General features: G+C 40.0%; 1 protein-coding gene across 3 annotated transcripts in view; it reads left to right on the plus strand.

Annotated features, from left to right (window-relative positions):
• PDPK1 (3-phosphoinositide dependent protein kinase 1) overlaps window positions 1-15,450 on the plus strand; it is an 87,965-nt gene that overhangs the window by 56,644 nt on the left and 15,871 nt on the right. For all 3 annotated transcript variants that reach the window (XM_067534093.1, XM_067534091.1, XM_067534092.1), the window contains 5 exons: window positions 1,071-1,168; window positions 3,698-3,773; window positions 5,326-5,394; window positions 6,018-6,114; window positions 6,874-7,047. In XM_067534093.1, coding sequence (XP_067390194.1) covers window positions 1,071-1,168; window positions 3,698-3,773; window positions 5,326-5,394; window positions 6,018-6,114; window positions 6,874-7,047 — 514 coding nt within the window. The remainder of the gene's footprint in view (window positions 1-1,070; window positions 1,169-3,697; window positions 3,774-5,325; window positions 5,395-6,017; window positions 6,115-6,873; window positions 7,048-15,450) is intronic.

Consider the following 15,450-nt stretch of genomic DNA (forward strand, 5'->3'; position numbering starts at 1 on the left):
GCCCTCCATCCCCGCCATCAGAGTTGACAGCAAGAGAGAACTGAGGGGGTGCCAGAGCCAGTCCTACAGATACCACTATGGCAAAAAAATCTCCAGTAACCGAGCATGTGGACGTGCACACACCAACATGGAATGGACATGAGCAACACATCTCAAAGAACAGTTACGAAAGGTTAGTAACCATTTTTCCTGAAAGTAGCATTTGACTGACTGACTTGCAAAGTTTTTTTTCACTGGTGAAGCATGAGCCAGAAAGAATCAAGCTTGACTTTTAGATCTGAGTTTTCAGGGCTAGCACTTGGAGGAAAACTCTTCCTCCCCTCCCCCCCCCCCCTTTTTTTTTTTTTTTTTTTAAAAAAACCACTTGTAAACTGGGCAAATTTTGATACAACAGACACAATAAATGTGAAACACTACAATGCTATTCTTCATGTACACTAAGTAGAGCCAATCTGTAAGTTTAATTACAGCATCCTGCAACATCTACGTTTTGGTTGGTTGACATGCTCTTATTTTTTTATTACAACCAGAGGCCGGCCTACAAAAGTCAGTGTGTAAATTTTTGCACAAGTATGGCTTTAGTTTAGTTTTCACCTCTGTCCTATTGATTCAATTTTGTGGGATGGTCTTTCTTGGGCCCCTGATATTTAAGACTTAGTGATGTTTTGTGTTATAGTCAAATTTAGTGTAAATTTCAGGTCCGTATTACCATATCAGTCATGTTTACAATTTTACTACTCTTTTTGGTGGATTTTGTTGAACAAGTGAGATGCATGCTGACCTCATTTTGTGATTAACTCTTTTTAACTCTTAGAAGGATTGGAAAAATTAGTGGGCTTTATGAAATTTGCTAGTCTCACTCTGAATGTTGATTCCCCCATGTCAAATGAAAATTGCCACAATAGTATTTACAGAATTTCTGTGCATTCTTGATGGATTTAATTATGTACAAAGGTTTGTGTACAGTGCTATAACTTGTAGAATTCATTTTAAGACTATTAACTTCAGAACTGAAATGTGATATCTGGTTTTCACGTTTAATTTTAAATTTGAGACTCCACCTTTTTCAGGGACCTTAAGCCAGAGAATATTTTGCTAAATGAAGAGATGCACATTCAAATAACAGACTTTGGAACAGCAAAAGTATTATCTGCAGATAGTAGACAAGGTATGCAGTTGAACTGTCATCAACTTTGAACATTGTATGTAATTATACCATAGTCTAAATATAGTTTTGTTGGCTGTTTGTAAAACAATTGACTCTAAACTTCTGCTTAGGTAGATCAGATCATACAGTGTGAATTTAGAACTGTTAGTTTGTTTTGGAATAAAGCCAATTTTCTATCCATCTTAAAATGTAAGGGAGCTTAATTATTTCTTCTCTGTTTCTGAAGAAAAGAAATAAAAACAATATATCCTTCTGACTGTCCAGTAAAACCTAGTCTTTTCTGATTACATGTGCTAGGGTGTATTCCCCATAGCAGTGACTTAAAGTTCAGAAAAAATTTAAAAGTTTGAGTGAGGCAGGTATTTTAGTGACTTTAATAATGGTAGATTAATACCCTGTGTTTTCAGTAACAAACTTCCTGGCGTCTTGTTTTGGTATCTTTTAAAACAATATAACCAGCATTAAGCTGGCTTTTGCTGGTAACTTCTATAATACTGAACATATTGGAAAATGTCAACCATTTGGGGATTTAATTCGTAAGGTTTTTTTTAGGAACAATCTTCCATGCAATGGCAGGGTCTGTGTGATAGTATTATAGTGTGTTTGACACATTTCAGATAAGGAAATGTTGTTGACCAATATATGGTGGCATGTATGTCCATACACACTACATTACACTATATCATTTCTTGTAGAACTATATACTTTGGTAACATGTACATCATCACAAACCTACATTTAACCAATCTGCTTCCTACCTTGTTTTTCTGGTAGTATGGTGTACCTCTTATCTTTTTGTTCTGAACACATGCATTCGAAATGCCAAAAACGTGAAAGCACCTCCTAAGTTTGTACTAGGATAGAACAATTATATATCTTGTTCTCTGACATTCCAATACTGGCCTATGAGAGTAACTCCCTACCTGTTATGGTAAAATCACAAATCCTGATCCTGACAACTTTCCGCTCTACTTAAACCAGACACTCTCACGCTGTGGGACACGCCCCATCTAGGGAGGCATGGAGGAACGTTGGGGGAGCGTGGCAGGGCCTAGGCCAGCCTCCTGGGGGCAGGGAGGGAGTGTCACTCTATCCCAAGCTCTACTTCTGCCCCACCCAACCGTGACTCCAGCCTTGGCTCCTGGCCCCAGCCCTTGCTACTGGCTATAGTTCCCAGGCTTGGCCCCCCTCCCCGTCTCCACTCCCAGCCTTGGCAGCTGGTCACCGCAGCCCCACTCCTGGCTGCAGCCTTGGCCCCTGGCGCCCGCCCGTTGTTCCCGACTTGGCCATCAGCTGCCACAGCCCTGCTCCTAATCGCAGCCCCCAGTCCAACCGTGGCCCTGCTTCCAGCCCCAGCTGGGGGGGAGGGATTGCAAATGGAGTGGTGGCAACATAAAAAGTTTGGAGACCACTGACTTAAGCCAAAGCTACTTCAGCTAATGCAAGGTGTTATAGCTGCTGTAATATTTGTGCTTAATGCATACATATATAGTGTGGAAAATGCATTTGTTTATATTTCATAATGAACTAAAATGAGGTCAAGCAATTGACTATACAATTTATCTAAAAAAGAAAGACTTGGATAAAAGTTTAATAAATGGCCATCTTTAATGGTTGCCTTGAAACTGACGTACGTTGTAACAGCTTGCTGATTTGCTTGCTCTTCAGTAGAGTGAGAAGTAAGAATAGTATGAGGTGAACCCAAAGCCATCCTGTGTCATTTCATGCAGTGTACGTTCTTCATTTGGGTGAAGGAACATAGAATATAGTACTAAACATAACAAGGCACTGCCCTGAGGAAAATTTTTGAGTAATTGTTTAAACTTCTGCTCATGGCTTGTTTAGGGCTCCTGAAAGAGAAGAGGGCCAGAAGGGGGTAATTCCTGTCTTGTGTGTTCGGGGTCAAGATTTTGCAAATTCAGACTTGCTAAATGTAAATGTTGTGGGGTTCCTTGCTCCCAATAGCACTTTCCCTTACTCCCTCAATGCAAATCTTGATGGGCTGTGACACCACCATAACACATGTCCTCCAGTGATGCCAGATGGCTTTGCTGTTCATCTAACATTTGTTTTCTGGTGAGTGGTACATGTGCTACAAGTGAAGCAGTGGATTAGTTGCAGCACAAGCTAGCAACATCATAGGAGCCCTACAGGTGTGGTTTATACTATTCTGGGCACCAGGAGTGTGGCTTTTGAAGTGCCAGGCAGGGAACAGAAAGTAACAGAACACAAGCTGAATGAGCTTCTTGTTGAGAGATGTGATAACTCCAACATATTTGAACTGTAATATCCTGTAGCAGTCTGGCAAAACTGTTAAAATGTACCAGCCCAGTCAAAATGCCTACTTGCCTGCCCTCTCCCAAGAAGAATAAAAGTGGCAGGGAAATTTTGTAGCTCCCCTTCCAAGAAAAGAGTACTTTCCATAGACACATGGAATTTTGGTGGGCTTCTGTAGCATTACATGTTGTTCAGTAGATAAAATTTTGGTTTGTCTAACTGTGTGTGTGTGTTCTTTCTCTTTTCCCCCAGCACGGGCAAACTCATTTGTAGGGACAGCACAGTATGTGTCCCCAGAGTTGTTGACCGAGAAATCTGCCTGTAAAAGGTAAGTAGTCTGTGTATGTAGAAAACTTTATGGACTTCTGACAAAACCATTGGTTTAGCTTAAATAAAATTTTAAGAGGAAAAAATAGTATTTAAAATCTTACACATAAAAAAAAAAAAAAATTCACTTTAGCCTCTTGTAGTTTTTTAATTGAAATACATTTCCTTTATTGACAAATGTTGCTCCATGTGTGAGCACTGACTTATTGGGTTGCTCATGAGTTCTGGGTTCTACAGACATAGGGGCTTACTACAGGACTGAGGTTTTGTCATGAGAAGGAAGTTGATGGTGAAAAGGATATATGTCCTGGAAATACAATAATAAACCAAAATTTTAGTCATGGTTTTGCATCCAAATAGCCACCACCTTTTCACAATCCATTTTGAACAGAAGTCAGCTCCAACATGAACAACTTCTGTTGTAAATTCAATAGAATATATTGCCTTTTTTTAGGTAGTTGGGAAGAGAGTCATGACCTCTTGCAGTGAAGTCATTTAGTCCACTGGTTTGGTCCTTCAGTCCACTTTTGTTTTCAGAGAGCTCCACATGAGCTCTTCTGTAGTCCAGGAGTTAGCTTTGTGTCTCTCACAGTTTCACCCTTATGTTTTTCACATAGGAATGCAAGGTGACAGGAATTAGTTCCTGTCACCCTGCATAATCCGTTTCACGCTGTTGTATCTGTTCCTTCACCACAACGGAGAATTAGTGATTAGAAATAGATGTGTATTAGCAGCTTTACAATAATGCAAGTAAGTATTAGACCTTCTGTATTCATTGCTTTAGAGAGGTATTATAATGAGTTTGGCTAGTGAAGGACTCTTTAGAAGGTTAGCCATCTCCTTTTAGAAGTGACATTACCCATTCTGTCTTTACAAGGAGCTTGTGTTTTCTGGGTTGGTGTAGACTCTTTAGATAGATAGAAGCCCTATCCTAACAAAGAAAAGCTAATGCGAAGTCTTTCACCAAATTGGGTATAATGTATGTTCAGTAAGTGATTAGTAAGCAGCTTTTCAAGCCAGCATATCAAAAAGATCTTGTGACACAGTGGTCCTCCTAAAAAGTGCCTCACATGCCACTTAGTCTCATTAGCTTTTTGAACATAAATGAAAGTCTTCAATGAAAGATTGGCTTTGTTATTGTAATTTCTTCTAAAAGAAATGCAAAGAGGGCAATAGTTCTTGAGGAGTGCACACAGCTGAATCCAAATCAGTGCCTTAAATTGCTCCAGTAGTTGCTTTCCTGTTCTTTTGGTTGATCTGTTAGGTATGCTGGCTAGCAGTGTTTTAGAAACAAGCAAGCTTAGATGTAACTTGAGTTATATATTATGAAATGATTAGTATATTCCTTTATTATAATCAGAGAGAGAGAGTCAGTCAGTGGGTTGGATCGGGTCAGTGCCAACAGAAGAGACTGATTCAGCTGTATGTGTTGCTGGTATCCTGACTAGTAGAAGTTGAGACTAAGAAATCCTGTCCCACTTAAATTTTCCAGGCTTACTGTACAAAGACAGTAACTAGTGTGGCTTTCTTCTCTTTTTCCCTTTCCTTTAAAGTTCTGACCTCTGGGCTCTTGGATGTATAATATACCAGCTTGTAGCCGGATTGCCACCATTTAGAGCTGGGTAAGAGACTTCAGATCACATCTTATACATAAAGTATAGTTTTGTTTCAGTTTTCACTAATTGCATAGTTTTTTAAAGTGAAATTTACGACAGTTCACCCTGAATGTTCTCATTTAATGATTCAGTATATCTACTTCTGTAATCATTTAGGGCTAGATTGTGCCCTTCTGCAACCAGGAGATCCCAGGGACTAGTCAAAATTCTCCTGGAGCTGCTATGTAGTTTGCATCACTATGGTGGTTACTCCATCCTTGGACTGGGTGTAACATACTCCCACCTCTACACTGGGTCAGTTGTGCTCACTTCAGCATCCCTGCCCCCATTCAGGCATCTAGTACCCAAAAGGGCACATGAAGTAGGAAATTGTTCTCCCTTTATGGATTTTTGTCTCTCCCTTGCTCAGAGCTATAAAGGTGAGAGACCGCTTGTGATCTCCCTCTGGTCTCTTTTTTTGAGCATTCTTGCAGGCACTGGCCAGAATCTGGCCCTTAACATTTAAAGAATAACGGATTAATTTAAAAGAATCCTCTATATACTATTGATTTGGCTTGTGCAATGCCAGGATAAAAGTATCATAGGTAAGTATAATGTTTAGTCATCAGATGTTGTTTATTTTCTTGCAGCAATGAATATCTTATATTTCAGAAGATAATCAAGTTGGAATATGACTTCCCAGAAAAATTCTTCCCCAAGGCAAAAGACCTTGTGGAAAAGCTTTTGGTAAACATTCAAGTTATTATTTTCCTATGAATAAATTACATAGGAACTGCATGATATGCTGAATTTATGAAGTTTTCCTACATTTGTATGCAAGAAACCCTAAAGTTCTTGGCCATATAGGGAGAAAACTTGTCATCTTGAAAGTAAGCATCGATTTATTAAACAGCACTTTACATATACTTTCATCTGAATTGTGAAGAAGATGTATGTACAAGGAACACCTCTATTAGCCAAGTTGAAACAAATTATTCTAGATAATCACACAAAACAACACATCAACTTATAGCACAAATTTACAAGCTTCTTATACTCTGAATTTATCTCTTGACAAGTTGTATGATGCATTATTGGTCTGAAAACATTCCTCTAGCTACTAGACAGAAATAGCTCCATTATTGGTAAAATTCGAGTTAATTTGCATTGCATTTCAAAGAATTTAATCCATATCACATATCATTGTAAGACTACCAGCTTTCAAATTATGGTAACAGATGTTTATGGTGTGAGCCTTTAAAAAGTGCTGTCTTATCACTGAGGGTTAGGAGGAGTGTAATGATCCTGAAGAAAATATTTACCCTAAGTTGGTGCATATTTTTGTTAAAGCCGGACAGACTAATAGTAATGGTTCGGCATGTTAATGTGCAGGTTAAAACCCTGCACAGAAGGGTTTGTCATTGTGCTGTTATAAAGTTAAGATTTTGTTTTGAAACTGCTTGCCATTATTTTAAAGAAGTGCTAACTTCATTTTAACTTGTTGAGGTTCTGGATGCTACAAAGAGATTAGGCTGTGAAGAAATGGGAGGGTATGGACCTCTTAAGGCACATCCATTCTTTGAATCCATTACATGGGAGAATCTGCATCATCAGACACCCCCAAAGCTCACCGCGTATTTACCTGCTATGTCTGAAGATGATGAGGATTGTTACGGAAACGTAAGTGTTGATTGTGCTCTCTTCAGCTATGTTGCACCTGTGGCCTTCACAAAGAGCCAATAGTCTTGCCAAGCTAATGTTTTTATTGAAGCTGTTTTTGGTCACACTTTATCTTGAGATCATTAGTAGACGTTACAGGTACAGCTGGTCAAGAACCGACTGAAATGGAAAAATTGTGAAGAAAAATTGGGGGTTTGACCAAATATGTTTGTGAAAAGTGTCTGCTTTCTGTTTAAATTTATTTTCCCCCCCAAAACCAGAAATATTTCACTTGAAAACTGAAATGGTTTTATTTGGAAATGTTGCCATGATGTGTCATTTCCCCATTCTTCTCCCTGGGCCTGGCTTGCTGGCTGGACTATATCTCCCATGATGCACTGCCTCCACTCTTCAAGAGGGGAAACTATAATGCATCCTGGGAATGCTGAATAACCAGGGACCCCCGTAGCCTAGAGAGGAGAATGCTCCCATTAGGCACCATGGCAGCATTTCCCAATTGAAATATTTTGTTTTCTATTTCTGGTGGAAAAACTGGAATTTTCCATCTAAAATTTTAGATGAAAACAATTTTCATCAAAATTATCCCTGGGTGGGCAACACCATCCATTTTTCAGCCAGCTCTAGTTACAAACGTGGTAGATCTATGCAGTTTGTGTTAGAGATGGTTATAAGCACATCTCTTTAAGGTGTTAATAGATATAAATGATGGCTATAAGGAACCTGTTGATTTGTTGGAGCCTGTAACCAATTGATTCTTCTTTGAGTAGTGTCCTTATGGGTGCACAACTGTAGGTGTGCGCCGATCGGCAGTGCAAGGATGCAAGAACTTTGGTGGTAGTGTCTGTTAGGCCTGTACATGCGCTGTCTCCCCTTGTGCCCCACCACAAGGCTAAGCAGTGCATGCGGGCTAACCTCTCTCTCAGTTCCTTCTCAACTGCCCCTGGCTAGAGACAGAGCCATTAGCAATCAATTTGCGAACAGTTTGGTTTCTTTAGCATTCTTATTGGTAGTTGGTAATCTTAGACTTAATTGTAATTTTTTTCTTTTCTCTTTCCAAAAAGACTTTATTTTTCCCCTTTTCTTGTCAAAGACCTCTTCCCGCAGTGGGGTATGCCCAGCTCTCCGGGCTTCAGGAAGTGCCTCTCCTGAAGAGAGGCCATCTCTGTTGCAGACAAGCATTCTCACTGCATATGCTGCCTTGGGGAAGGCCACATTCCGCAGAAGTGTGGCGTCTGTCAACAACTTAGACTCAGGTCTCGAAAGGACAGGCAGTTTAGACAGAGGATCACCTTCATGGAGGCAGCCCTCCAACCCTTACCAGATCCGCGCCAAGAGTCATCCAGAAAGCACAAGTCTTCCCCGCAACCCTCAACATCCCAGGACTGTGGGTCAAAGAAATCAGCCGCATACCCCTCTTGTAAGTTATAAGAAAAGGGAATAGTGAGTCCTCTGAGCTAGCTGCAAAAGATCTCCAGCACGCTCTGTCATCAGAACCGTCGGCACCGAGATAATCCCAGCCTGGTTCCCATGGCTTATGAAGATCTGGAATGGCAGGTACTGTTGACATTCCTAAAGACCTGATGGGCACAAGTTATGGAACTGGTGCATTTCCCACAACATCACACTATCAGCAACCTACCTTCTGGAAACACCAAACTTAATAGTCTCAGTCACAAGTTCCCACACAACCATGAATGGGAGATAAACCTAGCAGTGCTTCACGACCTACTCAGGCAGTGGGGAACATTGACCACGGACCTGTTTGCCACTTATCGGAACAAGAAATGTCCCCATTTCTGCTCCAGAGTGGGGCCAAGACAGCACTTCCTGGGTGACTCTCCTTCTGTGGGACAAAATCTTCTCTATGCCTTCCCCCATTTCCTCTATGGGCAAAAGTGCTCTTAAAAATAAAGAGAAGGAGCACACACATACTGATCGCTCCCACTTTGGCTGAGACAGACTAGGTACCCTTACCTGTCACAACTTTAAATGTGCGTGTGCTGATCTCTCTCCAATGCAGCCTACACCTCCTATCGCAGAACAAAGAATGCGCTTGCATCCCAACCTGGGGATTTTCCACTTCAAGGCTTGGCTTCTTCATGGTTCCAGCTCATAGAAACCTCCTGCTTGGAGGAGGTACAAGAAGTATTACTACATAGTAGAAAGTCCACAACACACTGTACTTACCTGCAAAAGTGGTCCATGTTTCAGGTTTGGTGTAATTCCCAACGAATTTCTCCAACATCTGTGACTTTCAAAGATCCTATACTATGTACTATCTCTGTTCACTCAAGATCCACCTAGTGACTATAGCAGCCTTCCACCAACAAATAGAGGGGTACTCAGTACCATCACACCCAACCACAAAATGATTCCTATGGGGTATAGTAAATCTTTTTCCACAATCCCAACATCCCACAACTCTATGGGATCTAAACCTGGTGTTGAAAGGTCTCACTAGGCTTCCCTCTGAACCCAAGGCGACCTATTCGCTTACAGACGTCAATGAATACTGCCTTCCTGGTGACAATTACTTCATCTAGGACAACAGGAGTAATAGTGGCTCTGCTTCTTTTGTTAGATTTAAACTTGCTGCCTACTAATTACATTTGGTGACCCCTAGTTTTTGTGTTATGAGACTGAGTAAATAACATTTTCTTATTTACTTTGTCCACACCAGTCATGACTTTATAGACCTCTATCATATCCCCCTTAGTCGTCTTTTTTCCAAGCTGAAATGTCTGTCTTACTAATCTCTCCTCATATGGAAGCTGTTCCATACCTCTAATCATTTTTGTTGCCCTTTTCTGTACCTTTTCCAGTTCCAATATATCTTTTTTGAGATGGGGCAACCAGATCTGCGGGCAGTATTCAAGATGTGGGTGTACCTTGGATTTATAAAGAGGCAATATGATATTTTCTGTCTTATTATCTCTCCCTTTCATAATGATTCTCAACATTCTGTTAGCTTTTTTGACTGCTGCTGCGCACTGAGTGGATGTTCTCAGAGAACTATCTACAATGATGCCAAGATCTTTCTTGAGTGGCAATGGCTAGTTTTTAGACTCCATCACTTTATATGTATAGTTGGGATTATGTTTTCCAGTATGCATTACTTTGCATTTATCAACATTGAATTTCCTCTGCCATTCTGTTGCCCAGTCACCCAATTTTGAGATCCCTTTGGAACTCTTTATGGTCTGCTTTGGACTTAACTATGTTGAGTTGTTTTGTATCATCTGCACATTTTACCACCTCACTGTTTACCTCTTTTTCCAGACCATTTATGACTATGTAGAACAGTACTGGTCCCAGTACAGATCTCTGGGGATACCACTATTTACCTATCTGCGTTCTGAAAACTGACCCTTTACTCCTACCCTTTTTTTCTTATCTTTTAACCAATTATTGATCCATGAGAGGACCTTCCCTTTTATCCCATGACAGCTTACTTTGCTTAAGTACTTACTTTGCTTTCATGAGGGACCTTGTCAAAGACTTTCTGAAAATCTAGTGCACTATATCCACTGGATCACCCTTGTCCATATATTTGTTGACCCCTCAAAGAATTCTAGTAGATTGGAGAGGAATGATTTCCCTTTACAAAAACCATGTTGACTCTTCCCCAACAAATCGTGTTCATCTATGTGTCTGATAATTCTGTTCTTTACTGTAGTTTCAACCAATTTGCCTGATACCGGAGTTAGGCTTACTGGCTGTTAATGGCCAGGATCGCCTCTGGAGCCTTTTTAAAAAATTGGCATCACATTAGCTATCCTCCAGTCATCTGGTACAGAAGCTGATTTAAATGATAGGTTACATAACACAGTTAGTAGTTCTGCAATTTCACATTTGAGTTCCTACAGAACTTTTGGATGAATCCCATTTAGTCCTGGTGACTTATTACTATTTAATTCATCAATTTGTTCCAAAACCTTCTCGGACACCTCCATCTGGGACAGTTCCTCAGATTTGTCACCTAAAAAGAATGGTTCAGGTTTTGGAATCTCCCTCTCATCCTCCGCTGTGAAGACTGATGCAAAGAATTTATTTAGTTTCTTCACAATAGCTTTATCTTCCTTGAGTGCTCCTTTAGCATCTTGATCATCCAGTGGCCCCATTGGCTGTTTAGCAGACTTCCTGCTTCTGATGCACTTTCAAAAAGTAATAGCAAATTTTTTTTAATCTTTAGCTAACTGTTCTTCAAATTCTTTTTTGGCCTTCCTAATTATATTTTTACACTTCACTTGCCAAAGTTTATGCTTCTTTCTATTTCCCTCAATAAGATTTTACTTCCACTTTTTAAAGGATGCCTTTTTGCCACTAACTGCTTCTTTGTTTAGCCACAGTGGCACTTTTTTGGTCCTCTTAGTATATTTTAATTTAGAGTATACATTTAAATTGAGCCTTTATTATGGTATCTTTAAAAGTTTCTTTGCAGCTTGCAGGGATTTTACTTTTGACACTGTACCTTTTCATTTCTGTTTTAACTTTTCATTTTGTGTGCCATACAAGATAGACTGCTGACCAAACATTTGCAGGGTGGTGAGCGTCTGGTCTTTGCACATGAGTATTTGATTAGCTGAAGGATTGATTTGGAAGTACATGATTCTTTCATACATAACTGGTGTGATCAGTCCATCCTGCAAGACCTATTTATGTCCCTTTGGGAAAGGTAGTTTTGGGATGCACTCCAACATCCTGGAGCCATTCCGTTGCTTGATATTTTGCCTTAATAGCAGAGATAAATGCACCCCTTGCTATTAGCAGTTTTCTCCGCTTGTCTGCTTCTTGGAAACCATCCACCAACATAGCTCTTGAAGTGTCGTAATGTTGGTCTTCAAATGGTAAACTTCCAGTGCATTTATGACCTCATCAGTGACTATCTCAGCTGTTCAGAGCAAGGAGAGCGTCTTCAGAGGCTGAATCAAATGCCTTCCAGTAAGATAATTTGGTCTTCCCAGCCATCTTTCCAATAACGTCCTATCCTGAAAGGGCATCATAAGCTAGCATTGCAGCAGCTTTTAATGGCCTGAGTAATAGGAACACCTCTCTGAGGGATATACACCAATTCTGCTCCCTAGGAGCAAGCGCACAAACCATCTTGCATTAATCTTGGGTATAATGTCTCAGAGCACTGGAACATCTGTCTTGTGCAAAAATATGGTCTTTTCACCCTCCTCTCTCTGGAGTTGATGGCATGCAAGATAATTTTAGTGTCAGCCTCCTCATGGGAACTATGAAGAAACTCTGTTGAACAGTGTGATGCAGCAGCTCATTTCGCCATGCAACAACATAATTCTTTGAGCAATTGTTTGCATACTGGAGCATTTTTCCTGCAAGATATATGGTTAACTCATGCCTTGTGCTGAGTATGAAACAGTAGCTTCATTGTGACACTGGAGATATTTGTGGAGTCAATGAATTTTTATTGGAGAGGTGCAATACAATGGAGTTTCTTTTTCCGGTAATATTTGAATTGATTTCTCTGCATGTGCCTCAGACGTGAGGTGGACTTTGTCATAGGTCCAGTATTCTCTCGGTAGCCTCGTAACGAAGTGTTTCACAAAATCTTGGCAGGTGTTAATAGTTTCTGGTTTGTCAAGAGCTTGTACATCAGCCATACCATCTGTGATTGGCTGCTGAAAGGCCCCTGCTGGCATAAGGTACCAATCACATTTTCAGTAGGCTCTGGCTTTGGAACTCAATGCGAGATGTGCATTAGTTTGCTTTTTCACCTGAAACTTATGCATTGTTTTGTCGCTTTCTAACATTGATCGTAGTATTGCTGAGAACTCCTACTTTCCCAAAGTCTCACATAGGTCAACATCATGCTGAGATCTGGACATGACCAGGAGGTCAGCAAAAATGGCCTGTCTGTGGTTAATTCTGTAATAGTCCCTCCCATCTTTACTCTGACTTTCGTCTTTGCATTTGAGTACAGCTTTACTCAGTTCTTTTTGATTGGAGCCAATAGTTTGGCAGAGCCTTGGATAATTCTTTGGGTTTTGAAGGCTTTATCCAAGTCATGACCTGTGACATCTTTAGCTCTCTCATCACTGAAGACTGCTTTCATCATGATATTAAGTTCTGGTCCGTCATATGCAAGTGGGTTTCCAGGGTGAGTAAGCTCATCCTATAGCTTTTAAAATTGCCCCTTCTTGACATTTAACAGCATTTAATGAGTCTAGATGGCGCTTGGTTACTTCAGGAAAAGTCAATCCAGCCATGCACCCACTTCACTTGACTTTCCATCCCACATTCTTGCTCAGAGTGACTACTTCATACTGTTATTCACTTGTCTTTTGTTGAAGCTGTGCTTAACGGATTCCTTTGGGCCTCCAGCTTACTGCAGAAGAACCAGGTGTTCCTCTCAAAATGCATGCTATGAGACCTAGTGTAAGGTAAGTTTCATCCACAACTGGCACTTGTCCCAGCGTGTTCAACTTTTTCCTGCTGCTTGATGTACTTCCTTTCCAATATTACCAAATTCAGTTTGTGTGCTGCTTATAGCATGTAAAGTGCTACTGAGTGCTTTGTTTAACCAGGTCCTCCACAGCAGTGTTCTCCAAAGATTCAGCTGCTAGTTTGTACTCTTCACCTCCCCACTGATGCCTAAAAGTGATCAAGATCAGTGTAAAACCGAGGATTTTGTAATAATTTATTTGGATTGGAATTAATTTTTGTATTATGTAACTGTGCCCACCATTTGCGGATGGATTCCAGTAATTTCTGTCTGGATGCAGACGTCTTAACCAGTGTCTCATTCCAACCCTTTTGGAATAATAAACAAAGCTAATGATCAATACCACTGAACTGCTTTTTTGACAATGATAGCAAATCAACTTGATGCTCTGATTCCATTTATAGTAATCTGTAACACTAAAAATATTAATCAGGTATCCTGTTCTGAACTTTAAACTGACATCACTTTACTGCCAGTTGAGGGCTGTAATTTAATTTTGTGAGGGCTGCATGTGTGACTTGCCTGTGTTTAAAACATAATTAAAAAAAAAGGTGATTTTAAAACATTTTCTCAAATCTATATCTACATGATTCTTTTAGGTTTGTCATGTTTGGTGCTATTGTGTTTGTGGAAGGAAAGAGCTTTCAAATTATACCCAACTCAACCCATTTCCGATGACACTGTATTATCAAAATTTCCACCAGCCAGAGGACGTGTGAGCTGGGAGACTGGGCAGTGAATTCCCTGTGCCATATTGCAGAGGGTGACATAATTGAAAATGATTCTGTAGATTTTTATAAATCAGATGACACCTTCCTTACCTTTCTATCATTATCTTGCTCACAGAATTTCATGTGCTCCCTCATTGTACCTGTTGGAGTCTCTGGCTTTGTATGCAAAGAAACCAAACTATTCTAGCTACATTGTTATCTTGGCAATAAGTTGTCTTCCAATCTAAATCTAAACTAGGTCTTCAAGATACCCTGTTTAGAAGTCCTATAAACTGTTCTCATAGGGGACAGGGTATGGTCTATACATAGTTGCAAGGTTTTACTAAGATAGCAATAGATTATCTACATATAACCATTTTTTAGTCAAAAGCACCTCAATATATAAAATCAGCTCCCTTTAGACTGTTGGGTGAATATCTCTGATAAAACCCAGAAAACTGGCTTAATAAAGAAAAGACCACAGAAACTGAGCAGGCTGATGTTTATATCAGGCTGCACAGACCACATTTTACAACAGATCACAAGAAATCAGTGTTTAAAAGATTCACTACCAATTAGGGGATGTGTATAGAATTCACCAGGAAAAAATTTGGGATTTGGGCTTCTTTAAGAATAGTACCTATTCACTTGAGAAATGGTATTCTAAGACAAGGAGAAAGGTAAGTAAGATTAACCCTTTTACTTTTTAGGATTAATAGTTTCACTAATTAGAGAAACCTCCAATCTTCACATGCATTTACTTATTTCTATTAAACAAGTGCAAACCTTGACTGCAGTCATTAGGAGTTGAGGAACTAGTGCAATTTTCATATATTGGTGGCATTTGCTTATAAATAGCAGTTTTTCAAAAGCTTTCAACTGCATCCTGAGAAATGTGCAGGAGTTAGGCCTTGTCTGCCTTAGAGTTTTGTTGACACAAGTTACACCAACAATCAAAAACAGCTATAATTAATTGCTTGTGCATGTTCACACAACGCTCTTTCTCTCAGCGGAGTGTGTCTGCAGTTGGTACTCTAGCCATTAATTACATTCTGCTAAGAAGGACTATGGCTCTTCGAAGTATGTGTGAAATAGTGAATGGCTTTGCAGTAGTGAGATTCCCTAACTGCAGCTGGGCAATAGATGGTGCGCACATCCCAATTTTGGCCCCAGACCATCTTGCAACGGAGTACATCAATAGAAAGAGGTACTTTTCTGTGGTATTGC

Source organism: Emydura macquarii, unplaced genomic scaffold (assembly GCF_026122565.2).
Source record: "Emydura macquarii macquarii isolate MOO-44397 ecotype Brisbane River unplaced genomic scaffold, CSIRO-AGI_Emac_v2 contig_3390, whole genome shotgun sequence".
NCBI classification, from domain to species: Eukaryota; Metazoa; Chordata; order Testudines; family Chelidae; genus Emydura; species Emydura macquarii.